The 16918-nt window shown below is 42.5% G+C and overlaps 1 protein-coding gene across 1 annotated transcript in view; it reads left to right on the top strand.

The window, feature by feature from the left end:
- The window catches only part of LOC141075657 (uncharacterized), a 206735-nt gene extending 191292 nt beyond the window's left edge, over positions 1-15443 (top strand). Inside the window, exon 2 of the mRNA XM_073562767.1 lies at positions 14383-15443. Within this exon, the coding sequence (XP_073418868.1) occupies positions 14532-15233 (702 nt within the window). The 5' untranslated portion in view covers positions 14383-14531 and the 3' untranslated portion in view covers positions 15234-15443. The remainder of the gene's footprint in view (positions 1-14382) is intronic.
- Positions 15444-16918: the final 1475 nt, after the last annotated feature.

Genomic DNA, 16918 nt, shown 5'->3' with positions numbered 1-16918 from the left:
TCTTCAGGGGCCGCCAGTCCAGGACGGATGAGGGTTCGTTCAGCCCCGGTGTCCTTGAGGCCTGTAGCAAGACGGGCCCCCACCTGAACAAGTTGAACGTTGTCGTCAGCCCTCCCAACCACACCTCCCACCAAAAGAACAGAGGCGTTGGGCCCGGGGGCCTTGGCTGGGGGGTTCTTCGGCCTGTTCGGACAGGCGTAAAAGAAGTGACCAGGCCTCTGGCAGTGGTGACACAGGCGACTGTCAGTAGCCGGCCTGTTGTTGGCAACAGGGACAGGGCCTCCGGAGGGACGGCTAGCTGGGGCATTGGGGTTGGTTGCTGGCTTACCCCCTTTCCAGCTGGTGGCGACTGGCCTCCGCGTCTCGGGCTTCCGGTTGGCCTCGTGGTTGTCGGCGATCTGCGCCGCTTTGTCCGCGTTCGTTGGTTCGCGGTCCAGGATGAACTGTCGGACCTCAGCTGGGCAGAGATGCAGGAACTGGTCTTTGATCATCAGGTCCCGTAGCTGCTCAAAGGTTTCAACGGACAGTCCATGGATCCACTGGTCAAAGTGGGTCCTGAGTCCTTGCACCACATCACTGTAGCTATCATGTGGGCCACGTTGGAGGTGTCGGAACTTCTTTCGGTATACCTCAGGTGTCAGCCGATATTTGGCGATCAGCGCCTCTTTTATGGCGCGATAGTCATCATCATGCGCTTGCGGAAGAGAAGCAAACGCCTCCAGAGCTTTGCCTTTTAGCCCTGGGGTCAAGTACCTGGCCCATTGGTCTTCGGGCAGTCGGTACTGTCTGCAGGCTTTCTCAAAGGCTCGCAGAAACGTGTCCAAGTCCCCGTCCTTTTCCATCACGGGAAAATGCTCTGTCCGGGGTTTAGGAGTCTGGACGCTGCTGGGCTCACTGGTTCGGGCTGTGGGGGCATTCCACCCCCGCTGGAGCATCTCCAGCTCATGGGCCCTCTGAGCTTCTGCATGGCGCTCAGCTCTCTCAGCCTGGGATTGACGCTCACGTTCGGCTCTCTCAGCCTGGGCTTGATGCTCGGCCTGGGCCTCCTGCCGATATTGCCGGATCAGTGTCAGACGACCCTCACTGTCTTCGGCAGGGAGTTCGTCCAAGGCCATTTGCAGATAGGGGTCCACCCCGTTATGGTTGAATGTGGGGCCAGCGCTCATGAGTGGAGCCTCTGCTGCAGCCCCATTGTTACTTGAGCCCGCTTCTGCGTTCGCTGGGCTCTGGTCGTTTTCCCGTTGCACCAGAGCCGCGATCATTTGGGCTTTGTTTTTTGTTCGTGGTGTCGATCCGCCACACCCCGCAGAGGGCAATAAGAGATGCCTTGTTATGCTGCTTATACCACTCTGCTCCCATCGTAGCCATGGTTGCCAAATAAAAGACAGAAAAGAAAAACGGAGAAAAAGGGAGGGAATACTTGCAAGTACACACTAATGTCTCAGGACTAGTAACCACTGAGTCTGTTCTCCAAAACCTATGATGCAGGATTCCCGCAGGAACCGTGCAGGTCTTTAGTGAGAGGAATGATTGCTCAAACCAAATCACTAATGCTCTAGGATTATCCCACCGCTCTGCCACCAATATGTGACGAACAGCCCACCGCCGTTCATCCACTTACGGGCGACACTAACGGGGGTCCCGCTGCCACCAAAACGCGACGGACAGCGGACCCTGTGTCACCACTGTCACAATCCCACCACTGACACCGGTGTATCAGCGGACGGAGGGGCGTGACACAATGCCGGCACACGGCTATCACAGGCGCAGTGGGGCTTATCTTAGTTATCCCAACACTGGCACCATGTGACCAAAAATATCCAGCAAGCTAATCTCGCTCTACAATTTGCCGCAGGGGGAGTTTAATTTGGATGCCCCACCACTGCTATCAATCTTCCAAGTACTGCGGGGATTTATGTATATCCCACTTTCTCAGTTCCACTTTTGAACTTGCAGCTCTCCGGCGCCCCCCTTACCCTCAGGTCAGTCAGGGAACTGCACCTAGGATAATTGGTCGCCGGACGGGCTGCCTGTTGTGAACCGGCAATTAGGCTTCTGCAGTAAGGGAATTATGAATGCTGGTGCCGCAGACCCTTATTCAGCTCTATAAGACCCTTCTAGACTGCCAGCAAGCCGCAATAGCCGTGCACAACGCGCTGCCACCAGTCACGGTTACTTAATTCACAGTGTTAAATTAAGAGGGTCCGTGGCAAACCCCTTGAATTAGTAGCCATTATCTATCAAAGGCGTATAGTTCGAGTCTTAGAGCATAGAGACAGATCTAAATAATTATTTCATTTATTTTCCGAAAGAGGACAGTGATTACAGATAAAAGTTGCTATAAAATTGAGACATAAAATATGTACAGTACAGGTATAAAATAAAAGTGGAGAAAACAAAGAGATTATACTCACGGTTCCATATTGTTGTTAGGCAGACCATGCGGCTAAGGTGGGTGGAGGCGGAGCTGCACTTCTCCGCTCATCTGGGTCTTTCTAGCACGACGACTTGAGCTGTTCTGCTCTGGTTTTGTCCAGGAAATGCTTTAAAGACTTGCTATGTGACATCACGGAGAAATGCATGCTGGGTTAATCCCACCTCTCTCTTTTGGATGTAGAATTACACTAGAAAACTTATACTAATCATAACTCCGTGGGGGCAGCCCGCACAGACACATATAGGGCATCATTGGTTGTGATTTGTTGAGTACAATAATTCAAGACCAAATATGCAGTAGTTCTGATACACCGTTTAGCTGGAACACATATCTCAGGTTCTGAAAGGATTACGCTTCGCCAGAACCACGGTAGCGACGCTGTGACCGTCCGGATTACAAAAATGTGATTTTCATATCTCTAGGGTATTTGGTTCTTATGGTATAGTCTCTCATAGTTTTATTCGTTTCAAACAAAGAAGTTTTTCCCGCTCTGAAGAGGAGAGAAGGAAACAAATGGTTGTAACAGCAGGGGGGTCTCCTATTACTAGTGCGAACACAGGCTGTAGAGGAGGGGGGGTGGCACTGCTCTGTGTGTGTGTGAAGGGAGGAGGAATGAAGCTGCAGAGCTAGCAGCCTGGATTGTCATATCTGCCGGATCTTTCTGGAAAGTTACAACAGAAAACATCATATTTTGTGGACAAAACCCCATACCTCACAGACATTGTACATCACATGCCTTATCTGTTTTTCCATTGACAGATGATGGACCTGAGTGGGGACTTGTTTTTTGTGAGATGAAAATTGGTATTATTTTCGCCTACATATCATTGATTGATTTCTTTTTATTTGATATTTGGGAGGCAGAATGAACAAACAGTTGAACACCACACACTACTGGCTCATCCAACAAGGTTTTCTATTAGACTGTGAACTGTCATTGTCTTGGTAAATAAAGTTTTTTACATAGCTTGCCATTTTTATGTACAGTTTAAGTAGAAATGATCAAAAATATAAAACTCAAGGATATTTTATTTAAAAAAAATGTTGTTTTTTTTATCTTAGATGACTGTACCAGGAGATCAGAGGGACAGCTGACATCTTCAATTTTTAAATTTGATGATCTTAAGATCCTACAAGATACAACTGAAGTGATTTCTATTACTCCAGATATACCATCATCCATTCACAGCAAAGATCTGTCATCTGATCCTATGAAACAGGTCCCATCTTCTGATTCATTACTGACTACTAAGGAAAATCAAAGTCACAAAAGAGGCATTACAAAACAAACTGCTCCTAAAGCAAAGAAGTCATTCTCATGTTCAGAATGTGGGAAATGTTTTAACAAGAAATAACTTTGTGCTACACACCATAGAACGCACACAGGGCAGAAGCCTTTTTCATGTTCAGAATGTGGAAAATGTTTTAACCAGAAAGGGAATCTTGTTAAGCACCAAAGAACTCACACAGGGGAGAAGCCTTTTTCCTGTTCAGAATGTGGAAAATGTTTTAACCAGAAAGGGAATCTTGTTCAACACCAAAAAACTCACGCAGGGGAAAAGCCTTTTTCCTGTCCAGAATGTGGAAAATGTTTTAACCAAAAAGGGAGTCTTGTTGCACACCAAATAACTCACGCAGGAGAGAAACCTTTTTCATGTTCACAATGTGGGAAATGTTTTGCACATAAATCACTGCTTGTTTCTCACCATAGAACTCACACAGGGGAGAAGCTTTTTCATGTTCAGAATGTGGAAAATGTTTTCAAGGGAAAACACGTCTTGATCGCCATCAAAGAACCCACACAGGGGAGAAGCCTTTTTCCTGTTCAGAATGTGGGAAATGTTTTAACGAGAAATCAAATTTTGTTACTCACTATAGAACCCACACAGGGGAGAAGCCTTTTTCTTGTACAGAATGTGGGAAATGTTTTAACAAGAAATCAGATTTAGTTAATCACCAGAGAATTCACACAGGGGAGAAACCTTTTTCCTGTTCAGAATGTGGGAAATATTTTGCGCACAAATCATATTTTGTTAAGCATCACAGCAGTCACACAGGGGAGAAACCTTTTTCATTTTCTTAATGTAGGAAATATTTTACTTGGAAATCAACTGTTAATAAACATCAGAGATGTCACATAGGGGAGAAGCCTTTTTTTTGTTCATAATGTTGGAATAGTTTTAACCAAAATTGAATCTTCTTAAATAGGTTGTCTCTTGTCATTCCTCATGTTTGCTGACAAAAGGATAAAACTAAACTTTATTAATTTCAAATGTAAAATTATACAAATAATTCACCCCTTGAAGGTTAGTCAGAAGGTGATTGAGGCTATGTGCACATGGTGCGAATTCTGCTGCAGATCCACAGCGCATTTGGCCCTGCGGATTCGCAGCAGAACTGCATGTGATGTACAGTAGCATTAAAGGCTATGTAAAACAAAATCCGCAGTGCACATGCTGCGTTTTTTTCCGTGCAGATTTGGTGTGGAATGAAAAATGCAGCATGTCACTTCTTTTGTGCCGGTTTGCTGCAGTTTTCCACCTGCTCCATTCTAGAAATCTGCAGGGGGAAAACCGCAGGGGAAAACCGCACAAAATATGCAGTAAAATCGCACAAAAAATGCACTAAATCTGCAGGAAAAATGCAGGTCATTTGACCTGCGGATTTAGTAAATTTTGCGTGGAAAATTCCAAAGCAGAATACGCACCGTGTGCACATAGCTTAATAGACAAAACATATATCCCACATTTCCAAGCCTCTCATTTCTACGGGTTTCATCGTCCTCACCAAAGGCGACTCATCAGGAGACTATTTAATATTGACCTATATTCAAGAGAGACTAGACAAAAAACTAAAATCATGTTATCCGAAACAGTCAGAAAACTAGCCCCATATTGGCAGATCCCAGACCTCAGACTATATACTGTGTAAGTTTATAAGCCACTCCAGTGTCAGGAATAGATAGTATGTGATAATACAGTATAATTCTTGTGTTTTCTCCTATAGGGACTGCCCTAGTTTGGTAATGTAACAGCTGTTAATTAGTAGTGCAGACAAATTGTCCTAGACTAAACTCAGTCTTCAGACGGCCCAATATGTACCACTCAGGGAAAACGTACCTGCTCCAAAGATCATTAGCAGCTTCTAACTAATGGCCATGCTGCGGTCTGTCAGGGAATGAGTGCAATATCGTTATAAAGACTAGGGATATGTGCAATCATAATGTCTGGGAGATCTGTGCCATTATTTAGTATGAATATGGAAATTATCTCTGAAAGGTAAGTGTTCCCTGAGCGGTATATACGGTATTATCACATACTATCTATTCCTGACACTGGAGGGGCTTATAAACTTACACAGTATATAGTTTGAGGTCTGGGATCTGACAATATGTGGCTAGCTTTCTGACTGTTTCAGATAACATGATTTTAGGGTTTTCTTCATCTAGTCCTGCTTGAATATAGATCAATAATAAATAGTCTCCTGATGAGTCGCCTTTGGTGAGGACGATGAAACCCGTAGAAATGTGAGGCTTAGAGAGAGTGTGTATACGTCACCTTACCCTATATGCTGAGATGTGGGGTACATGTTTTTTCTAATAGTCACCTTCTGACTAACCTTCAGGGAGTGAATTATAGTTTTACATTTGGAATTAATAAAGTTTAGTTTTATCATTTTGTCAGTGAATCTTCTAATCAAGGGATAATTACGTGTGTGTATGTGTGTGTGTGTGTGTGTATATATATGTATATACACTACCGTTCAAAAGTTTGGGGTCACCCAGACAACTGTGTTTTCTATGAAAACTCATACTTTTATTAATCAAATGAGTTGCCAAATTAATTTAAAATCTCGTCCAGACATTGACAAGGTTGGAAAAAAAGATTTTTATTTGAAATAATAATTTTCTCCTTCAAATTTTTCTTTCGTCAAAGAATGCTCCCTTTGCAGCAAGTCCAGCATTGCAGACCATTGGCATGCGTACCATACGGTCAAGCTGCTCCCACAACAGCTCAATGGGGTTGAGATCTGGTGACTGCGCTGGCCACTCCATTACAGATAGAATACCAGCTATCTGCTTCTTCCCTAAATAGTTCTTGCATAATTTGGAGGTGTGCTTTGGATCATTGACCCGTTGTAGGATGAAATTGGCGCTTCTTCCCTAAATAGTTCTTGCATAATTTGGAGGTGTGCTTTGGATCATTGACCCGTTGTAGGATGAAATTGGCTCCAATCAAGCACTGTCCACAGGGTATGGCGATGCAAAATGGAGTGATAGCCTTCCTTATTCAAAATCCCTTTTACCTTGTGCAAATCTCCCACTTTAGCAGCACCAAAGCAACCCCAGACATCACATTACCTCCACCATGCTTGACAGATGGCGTCAGGCACTCTTCCAGCATCTTTTCAGTTGTTCTGCGTCTCACAAATGTTCTTCTGTGTGATCCAAACACCTCACACTTGGATTCGTCTGTTCATAACACTTTTTTCCAATCTTCCTCTGTCCAATGTCTGTGTTCTTTTGCCCATATTAATCTTTTCCTTTTATTAGCCAGTCTCAGATATGGCTTTTTCTTTACCACTCTGCCCTGAAGGCCAGCATCCCGGAGTCGCCTCTTCACTGTAGACGTTGATACTGGCGTTTTGCGTGTACTATTTAATGAAGCTGCCAGTTGAGGACCTGTGAGGTGACAATTTCTCAAACTACAGACTCTAATGTACTTGTCTTGTTGCTCAGTTGTGCAGCGGGGCCTCCCACTTCTCTTTCTACTCTGGTTAGAGCCTGTTTGTGCTCTCCTCTGAAGGGAGAAGTACACACCGTTGTAGGAAATCTTCAATTTCTTGTCAATTTCTCGCATGGAATAGTCTTCGTTTCTAAGAACAAGAATAGATTGTAGAGTTTCACATGAAAGTTCTTTTTTTCTGGCCATTTTGAGAGTTTAATGGAACCAACAAATGTAATGCTTCAGATTCTCAACTAGCTCAAAGGAAGGTCAGTTTTATAGCTTCTCTAATCAGCCAAACTGTTTTCAGCTGTGCTAACATACTTGCACAAGGGTTTTCAAGGGTATTCTAACCATCCATTAGCCTTCTTACACAGTTAGCAAACAAAGTGCCATAAGAACACTGGAGTGATGGTTGTTGGAAATGGGCCTCTATACACCTATGACGATATTGCATTACAAACCAGACGTTTGCAGCTAGAAAAGTCATTTACCACATTAACAATGTATAGAATGTATTTCTGAATCATTTAATGTTAGCGTCATTGTAAAAAACTGCTTTTCTTTCAAAAATATGGAAATTTCTCAGTGACCCTAAACTTTTGAATGGTAGTGCATGTGTGTGTGTGTGTGTGTGTGTGTGTATATATATATATATATATATATATATATATATACACACTCACTGGCCACTTTATTAGGTACACCATGCTAGTAACGGGTTGGACCCCCTTTTGCCTTCAGAACTGCCTCAATTCTTCGTGGCAGAGATTCAACAAGGTGCTGGAAGCATTCCTCAGAGATTTTGGACCATATTGACATGATGGCATCACACAGTTGGCGCAGATTTGTCGGCTGCACATCCCTGGTGCGAATCTCCCGTTCCACCACATCCCAAAGATGCTCTATTGGATTGAGATCTGGTGACTGAGGAGGCCATTTGATACAGTGAACTCATTGTCATGTTCAAGAAACCAATCTGAGATGATTCGAGCTTTATGACATGGCGCATTATCCTGCTGAAAGTAGCCATCAGATGTTGGGTACATTGTGGTCATAAAGGGATGGACATGGTCAGCAACAATACTCAGGTAGGCTGTGGCGTTGCAACGATGCTCAATTGGTACCAAGGGGCCCAAAGAGTGCCAAGAAAAAATTCCCCACACCATGACACCACCACCACCAGCCTGAACCGTTGATACAAGGCAGGATGGATCCATGCTTTCATGTTGTTTACGCCAAATTCTGACCCTACCATCCGAATGTCGCAGCAGAAATCGAGACTCATCAAACCAGGCAACGTTTTTCCAATCTTCTACTGTCCAATTTCGATGAGCTTGTGCAAATTGTAGCCTCAGTTTCCTGTTCTTAGCTGAGAGGAGTGGTACCCGGTGTGGTCTTCTGCTGCTGTAGCCCATCTGCCTCAAAGTTCGACGCACTGTGCGTTCAGAGATGCTCTTCTGCCTACCTTGGTTGTAACGGGTGGCAATTTGAGTCACTGTTGCCTTTCTATCAGCTCGAACCAGTCTGCCCATTCTCCTCTGACCTCTGGCATCAACAAGGCATTTCCGGCCACAGAACTGCCGCTCACTGGATTTTTTTTCTTTTTCGGACCATTCTCTGTAAACCCTAGAGATGGTTGTGCGTGAAAATCCCAGTAGATCAGCAGTTTCTGAAATACTCAGACCAGCCCTTCTGGCACCAACAATCATGCCACGTTCAAAGGCACTCAAATCACCTTTCTTCCCCATACTGATGCTCGGTTTGAACTGCAGGAGATTGTCTTGACCATGTCTACATGCCTAAATGCACTGAGTTGCCGCCATGTGATTGGCTGATTAGAAATTAAGTCTTAACACACAGTTGGACAGGTGTACCTAATAAAGTGGCCAGTGAGTGTGTATGTATATATATATATATATATATATATATATATATATATATATATATATATATATACCATCAAGTAAATGTCCAGAAGAGACAATAAAGATATATGGCCCTTCAGCATAAATATTTAACTCCAATCCTTCCTTATGATAACGTAAGGACAAAAGAAGAGATCCATAAAAATAACATTTTTGTTTCAAATATTAAAAACAACAATTTATGTAAAATTAAGCAGAATGCCTCAAAAATCAGGACGGAACAACTCGTGCAAAAATCAGTGGAAAATACAAAGGTAATGAATGCCCATATATCCAAAGTTTAATGCCAAAAATATGCAAATAATTGTTTATCATAAAATGCACAGTGCCAGATATATGAAAACATATATTATTCTTCGACTAAAACGAAATTAAGGCATTATTTTCCATTGATTGTGCCACATCATATAAGGTCAAAAGACCAAACAGCCACTTAGCATAGACAGTATTCAATACAATGAACAGCTGAATAGACGACTGCTAAGTAATCCCAAAAGTCAATAGCAAGAGGTGTGAATAGTAAAGGGAAAGCAGTGCATCTAATTCACTGATTATACCATGCCATGTAAGGTAATAGACCAAAATGTCACTAATTCTAAACAGTATGCATACTATAATCAGCTGACTGAACGCTAAATAATCCCAAATGTCAATAATAAAAGTTATAAGTAGTAAAGGGAATTGCCGCGATTCCGCACCCATAGGAATGTGGCTATGTCCACCATGCGGGAAGTTAAGCGTCTCATGTGCGGTTGGTACCCACGGTGTGGAGGAGAGGAGACTGTCCTCCAGGCCCTGGGTACCATACCCCTGTAAAAAAAAAAGAATAAAAAATAAAAAATCGGGGTATATTTACCTTCCGATGTCCCGCGCTGCATTCCCGGCCTAAGCGTTCCCAGTAATGCTTTGCGGCAAGGTCCTGTGATGACATGGTCTCGTGAGATCGCTATAGTAACGCGAGACCAACGTCATCACAGGTCTCGCAAGGCATTACTGGGAACGCTGAGGCCCGGGATGGCAGCGCAGGACGCCGGAAGGTAAATATACCCCGATTTTTTATTTTTTTATCATTTTTAACATTCTGTCTTTTACTATTGATGCTGCATAGGCGGCCTCAATAGTAAAAAGCTGCTCACACTTGTCAAACACTATGTGTGACCAACCTGTCAATCACTTTCCAAGCGATGCTTCAAATCGCTTGGAAAGTGCTTGAGAAAATCGCACGCGAAAATCGCGGTGAAATCGCGCTGAAAAAAAACGTGCGATTTCTGGGAAGGAGTCCGATTTTCACTGTGCGTTTTAAAACGCTACGTGGGCACATAGCCTTAGTTAATTTGTGTTGCAAATCTGTAGTGTTGAATATATGATGTGAAATGTTTTTATGTGCAATATAATCATTATAATTTGTGATAACTAACCACAGTTGGTTACTATGCCCGGGCAGCGCCGAGCCCTTCAGCTAGTGGTAAATAAAGACACAGCCAAAATAAAGTCTGTTATTAGAAATAAAACAAAACAGTTTTCCTTTTTTATTTAAAAATAACAAACACAGTTATACTCACCTAACGCCTATTTCCACCGAAGACCTCGTTCTCCTGTAATAAAAATAAAAATCAACACTATACCATACCTAATAACCAACAAACCAGACGAATACACATATTTACCAATAAATCTCATGGGTCATGTGCATATGGATTAAATACGCCCATCATCAAAATACAGATGAAGCTCAACAAAAAGATGATTTATAGGCAATAATTGTATATAGCAAAGTAAGTTTATTAGAAAACCATTTAAAACCACATGCCAAGATATGGGGAAAGAAGGGAGTGGGTTATAGGCTCACCGCCATGATCATAAATAAACGTGCATAGCCAGTCAACAGACGGTACAATAATATATAATATATAAGAGAGATAATGTGTCTGCCATAAATAATTAAATCAACATCATACCATAATAACATGGACAATTTCAAATGAGACCCTCATCTCCTTATGATAGTAACACCTGTGCACCCTAGGTAACATATAGCCAAACGGCATAACAGAAAAAAATTCCTTTCCTAATGATAAAATTACCTCCAAGGGATAACACAGCAGTACCGCTGTCGGCTGGGGGCTGCATCGCGCGAATGACCGCGAGACTTCGCAATCCCGCGAGAACGAACACCATCGCGGGCATTTTCGCAAAGGACTACTGGGAACGGATGCGTGGAGAGGCGGGAAGGCTGCGCGGGACGTCGGAGGGTGAGAATAACAATATTTTTTATTTTTAAATTCTATTTTTTACAGGGATATGGTGCCCAAAGCCCGGAGGACAGTCTCCTCTCCTCCGGACCGTGGGTACCATCCGCAATTGTTCTGCTTACTTCCCGCATGGTGTGCACAGCCACATGCGGGAAGTAAGCGGAACAAAAAAGATGGCAGCACAGGAATCGCTGCAATACTCGCATCCCCATTCATTAACATTGGACTCGCTAGACTCGCATCGAGTAGCAAGTTTCCGAGTCAGACTCGTTAGAGTCTAGCGATTCCAAGTATTTCAGGATTCGCCCATCCCTAGCGGTGACATCATCGAGGTTTCCAGCCAGGCTGAACTGCAGTGACCTCAGGACCGAAGGAAAAAGGCAGTGATGAGGTCACCACAGTTCAAGCTAAGTGACTTCACAGCAGATCACCGTGAGAATTCTCTGTGTTATTTTTAAATAAAAAATGAAAACTGCGTTTTGTTTTATTTCTAATAAAAGACTTTATTCTGGCTGTGTCTTTATTTACCATATAACTATAGGATTAGTAATGGAGAGGTGTCTAGACACCTCTCCATTACTAAGCCGTGGGCTTGATATCACCTGACAATACAAGGGTAACATCAACCCCATAAATATGAACCCCACTTGCCACCACTACAGGGCAAGTGGGAAGAGTCAGGCAAAATGCCAGAATTGGCGCATCTCATAGATGTGCCTTTTCTGGGCAGCTGCAAGCTGCTTTTTTATCCTGGGAGGGTCAATATCCATGGCCCCTTACAAGCCTGAGAATACCAGCCCCCAGTTGTCAGCTTTAGCAATGCTAGTTGTCAAAAATGGGTGGGACCCCATGCTGTTTTTTTAAATTATTATTTAAATAATTAAAAAAACAGTGTTGGGACCCCTCTATTCTTGATAACCAGCCTTGCTGAAGCTGACAGTTGAGGGTTACAGCCCCCAGTTGTGAGTTTTGTCAGACTGGTTATAGAAAATACAGGGGAATCCACACTGTTTTTTTCATTCATTTATTTAGTTATAGTGCAGGCAGTGGGTGAGGAATACTCCCTTCATCCGCTCCTGCTGTCACTGGTCTTAGCAGCAGCAGGTGTAGGTTGATGGGAGTAATAGTCCCAAAAGCCCCCACCTGCTGTCATCATTCTGACTTTAATATAACTCTCATCATTCTCCCTGCCGGCAGAGCAGAGGAGGATGATGAGAGCGTCTTCAGCACCCGCCACCGGGGAACAGCGCTTACTGTACCGCTTCTTCCATGTGGCCATCCATGTGGTACTGATGCTGCACACGGATGTCACAAGTGTTACACACATGTGCCACAATTGTTACACACATGGACATCTCCGGTACCAGAAATATCAGGACGAGTGAAACCGGCCTTATACACAGTTCTCTTTAATTGCCTAATATTTCTTTTTGAAACTCATCTGACAGAAATATTGGAGCTTAGGATAGTATAGATTGTGAAGTCTCCGAGACCCATACTCTAATTACCCCAGAGAGGTTTCACCACTAGTTACTCATTTATTACTGATGAAGACTGTTGAGTTTGATCATTTCAGTAGTTCCTAATCAGGCGCCATTATTAATATCTGACGTGTGTCACTTTATGTGGTGGTAAGTTTGGAATTCTTCACAAACAATAATAGGAAACAAATGGATCTTACAAATTATTTTCCAGCTTCGCACTATACCCTACATACGGTTGTACACTACTGTCTGGGCACATGGCAGTGTTCAGAAGGGAAGGAGCGCCATTTAGCTATTTGAATGCAGATCTAGCTGGAATAGTTTGCAGGCATAATGTATCGGGAGCACTGTTCATGGTCACCTGGCAGCTCAAAAGATGTCCACCATGAACATGCTTGGCACTTTCTTCTCTGCTTTCCATATCCCAAGGATTGCCTTGCTCATCGCCCTTTAACACCATTACGTGGATCTGGACTTACACTGGGACCCCTAGGCTTGGACCATGGTGTTACCTGCTATTCTGTGGTGTTAGATGCCAAGAAGAATAGACAGGTAGCCGGGTCAGAACCAGAAGGACAGAATACAGAATCAGAAGACACAAGAGTAGTCAGTAAACGGGCCACGGTCACAACAGGGGATAAATACACAAGCCGCAAGCTGAGCACAGAGGACTGAACCAGAGGAGAACAGCGCTGTATCTGGCAGATTCCGGCCATGTGCTTTGCGCTTTAGTAGGGTGTGGTACTTTCCAATTGGCTGAAGTAGGGAGCAGATTACTCCAGCTGGACAGCAGGAACAGATCCCAGATGAGATTGGACACACCATATGCAGAAGCCCTAATATAACTAAATGACAGAAAACCAGAATAGTAGAAATCCCCATAAAGTGATTCCATGTTATAAATTAATTCACTGAGGGTTATAATCTATAGGAGGAGTGAATATTTTGACTCCACAGTCACTTTCTGGAAATTAACACACAGTGGATGTTGGAGAGTGAAAATTACACATTTGCCATTTTATTACCCAGCACATAGTGCCCAGATTGTGCTCCAGGAGACACACACCAAAAATTAAGTGGATTCTTCTCACTATAATATTGCTAAATACAGGGATCCTAAATGTTGTTTGCGCACACTGCAAGACTCCGAAGTGAGAGCGGATTTTGCCGGATTGGTTTATAGAAACCTTGTTGCTTTTCAACAGCCTTTGAGCCACTAATAGTGTGGGAACCTCTGTTTTTCCATTGACAGATGATGGACCTGAGTGGGGACCTGTTTTTGTGAGATGAGAATTGGTATTATTTTCACCTACATAACATTGATTGGTTTCTTTTTATTCGATATTTGGGAGGCAGAATGAACCAACAGTTGAACACCACACACTACTGGTTCATCCAACAAGGTTTTCTATTAGACTGTGAACTGTCATTGTCTTGGTAAATAATGAAAGTTTTTTACATAGCTTGCCGTTTTTATGGACAGTTTAAGTAGAAATGTTCAAAAATATAAAACTCAAGGATATTTTATTAAAAAATAATTGTTTTTTATCTTAGCAGATGACTGTACCAGAAGATCAGAGGGACAGCTGACATCTTCAGTTTTTAAATTTGATGATCTTGAAATCCTACAAGATATAACTGAAGGGATTGCTGTTAGTCCAGATATATCATCATCCATTCACAGCAAAGATCTGTTATCTGGTCTTATGAAACAGGTCCCATCTTCTGATTCATTACTGACTACTAAGGGAAATCAAAGTCACAAAGGAGGCAATAAAAAACAAACTGCTCCTAAAGCAAAGAAGCCATTTTCATGTTCAGAATGTGGGAAATGCTTTAACAAGAAATCTAATTTTGTTATACACCAGAGAACTCACACAGGGGAGAAGCCTTTTTCCTGTTCAGAATGTGGGAAATATTTTGCACATAAATCAAATTTTGTTACCCACCACAGAACTCACACAGGGGAGAAGCCTTTTTCTTGTTCAGAATGTGGGAAATATTTTGCACAGAAATCAAATTTTGTTACCCACCAGAGAACTCACACAGGGGAGAAGCCTTTTTCCTGTTCAGAATGTGGGAAATGTTTTGCACATAAATCAGATTTTGCTACCCACCAGAGAACTCACACAGGGGAGAAATCTTTTTCATGTTTGGAATGTGGGAAATGTTTTAACACTAAATCATATTGCGTTAAGCACCAGAGAACTCACACAGGGGAGAAGCCTTTTTTCTGTTCAGAATGTGGGAAATGCTTTAACAATAAATCAGATTGTGTAAAGCACCAGAGAACTCACACAGGGGAGAAGCCTTTTTCCTGTTCAGAATGTGGAAAATGTTTTACCAATAAATCAAATTGTGTTAAGCACCAGAGAACCCACACAGGGGAGAAACCTTTTTCCTGTTAATGTGGGAAATATTTAACCAGAAAGCGCTTCTTAATCGCCATCAGAGCAGTCACACAGAGGAGAAGCCTTTTACATTTTCTTAATGTGGGAAATATTTTACTTTTAAATCAACTGTTAATAAACATCAGAGACGTCACATAGGGGAGAAGACTTTTTTCTGTTCATAATGTTTGACTAGATTTAACCACAATTAAATCTTCTTAAATGGGTTGTCTCTTGTCATTCCTCATGATTGCTGACAAAAGGATAAAACTATATACAAAGAATGGTTGCACTCTATCATGCTAAGGCATGTCAATGTGGAATATATGTAATTAGATTTGCAATACAGCTTTAGAATTATAGAAAAAATATATGAGACTCTTAGCATAAAATTTGGCCAAATATCTGCCCACCAGCCATCGTCAAGGCAGCCTCAAATCTGATGGGTACCTACACTGTGTGAATACCTCTCTAAGGCCGGGGTCACACTAGCAATTAAAACGGTCGAATGCAATGCGATAAAAAATCGCATTGCATTCGAACCCATGTTATTCTATGGGGCAGCTCCCATCATGCGATTTTTTATCGCATCCGATCCTCTGACCGAGACAATCGCAGCATGCTGCGATTGTCACCGATTTTCGGATCGGATTCGACAATGCATGTCTATGGGGGCGAGAAAAAATGGAAGTAAAAACGGAACCGATGTGTGAGTTGCGATAAAAATCGCACCAAAAGCCGGCAATTTTTTTTCCCTAAAGACAGTAAAATCACAGTGTTCAGTTAAATAAAGCAACGAATTAATAGATATAGACACATTAAATATATATATATATTTTATACATGTTATAGAGACACATTAATATCTATATTTCTAGTTCATACAGTTCTTAATTGCAGAATAGCCGCTGACACATTAGCCGGCTTTTGTATAATTCTGCTCCTGCCCGACATGAAATGACGCATGGTTTACATATAGTTAACCATTTCATTTCATGTTTTTTATTTTATGTCTCTCACTATTAATTATATGAGGGCTTGTGGGTTAAATTTTGGGCTTGTAGGGGTTCATTTAAGGGGTTAATTTGTTGTAAATTATGGGGACTCTCTGCAGCCTCAGTGACGTCAGCGGGAGTCTCCGCAATTTAATACAACGAATTAACCCCTTAAATGAACCCCTACAAGCCCAAAATTTAACCTACAAGCCCTCATATAATTAATAGTGATAGACATAAAAAAAACAAAACATGAAATGAAATGGTTAACTATATGTAAACCATGTGTCATTTCATGTCGGGCAGGAGACCCTGATGGGCCTAAACAGTGGAAACCCCCCACAAGTGACCCCATTTTGGAAACTAGACCCATTAAGGAACTTATCTAGATGTGTGGTGAGCACTTTGAACCTTCAAGTGCTTCACAGAAGTTTATAACGTAGAGCCGTGAAAATAAAAAATCCATTTTTTTTCCACAAAAATGATCTTTTCGCCCCCAAATTTTTATTTTTACAAGGGTAGCAGGAGAAATCATACCCGCACAGTTGTTATGCGATTTGTCCTGAGTACGCCGATACACCACATGTGGGGGGGAACCACTGTTTGGGCGCATGGGAGAGCTCGGAAGGGAAGGAGTGCCATTTTGGAATGCAGACTTTGATGGAATGGTCTGCGGGCATCATGTTGCACTTGCAGAGCCCCTGAAGG

The sequence above is a fragment of the Dendrobates tinctorius genome, unplaced genomic scaffold, assembly GCF_039654945.1.
Source record: "Dendrobates tinctorius isolate UK_male_01 unplaced genomic scaffold, ASM3965494v1 ptg000366l, whole genome shotgun sequence".
Lineage (NCBI taxonomy): Eukaryota > Metazoa > Chordata > Amphibia > Anura > Dendrobatidae > Dendrobates > Dendrobates tinctorius.
The sequence above is the reverse complement of the archived record's forward strand: the minus strand, read 5'-3'. Positions and strand labels throughout refer to the sequence as shown.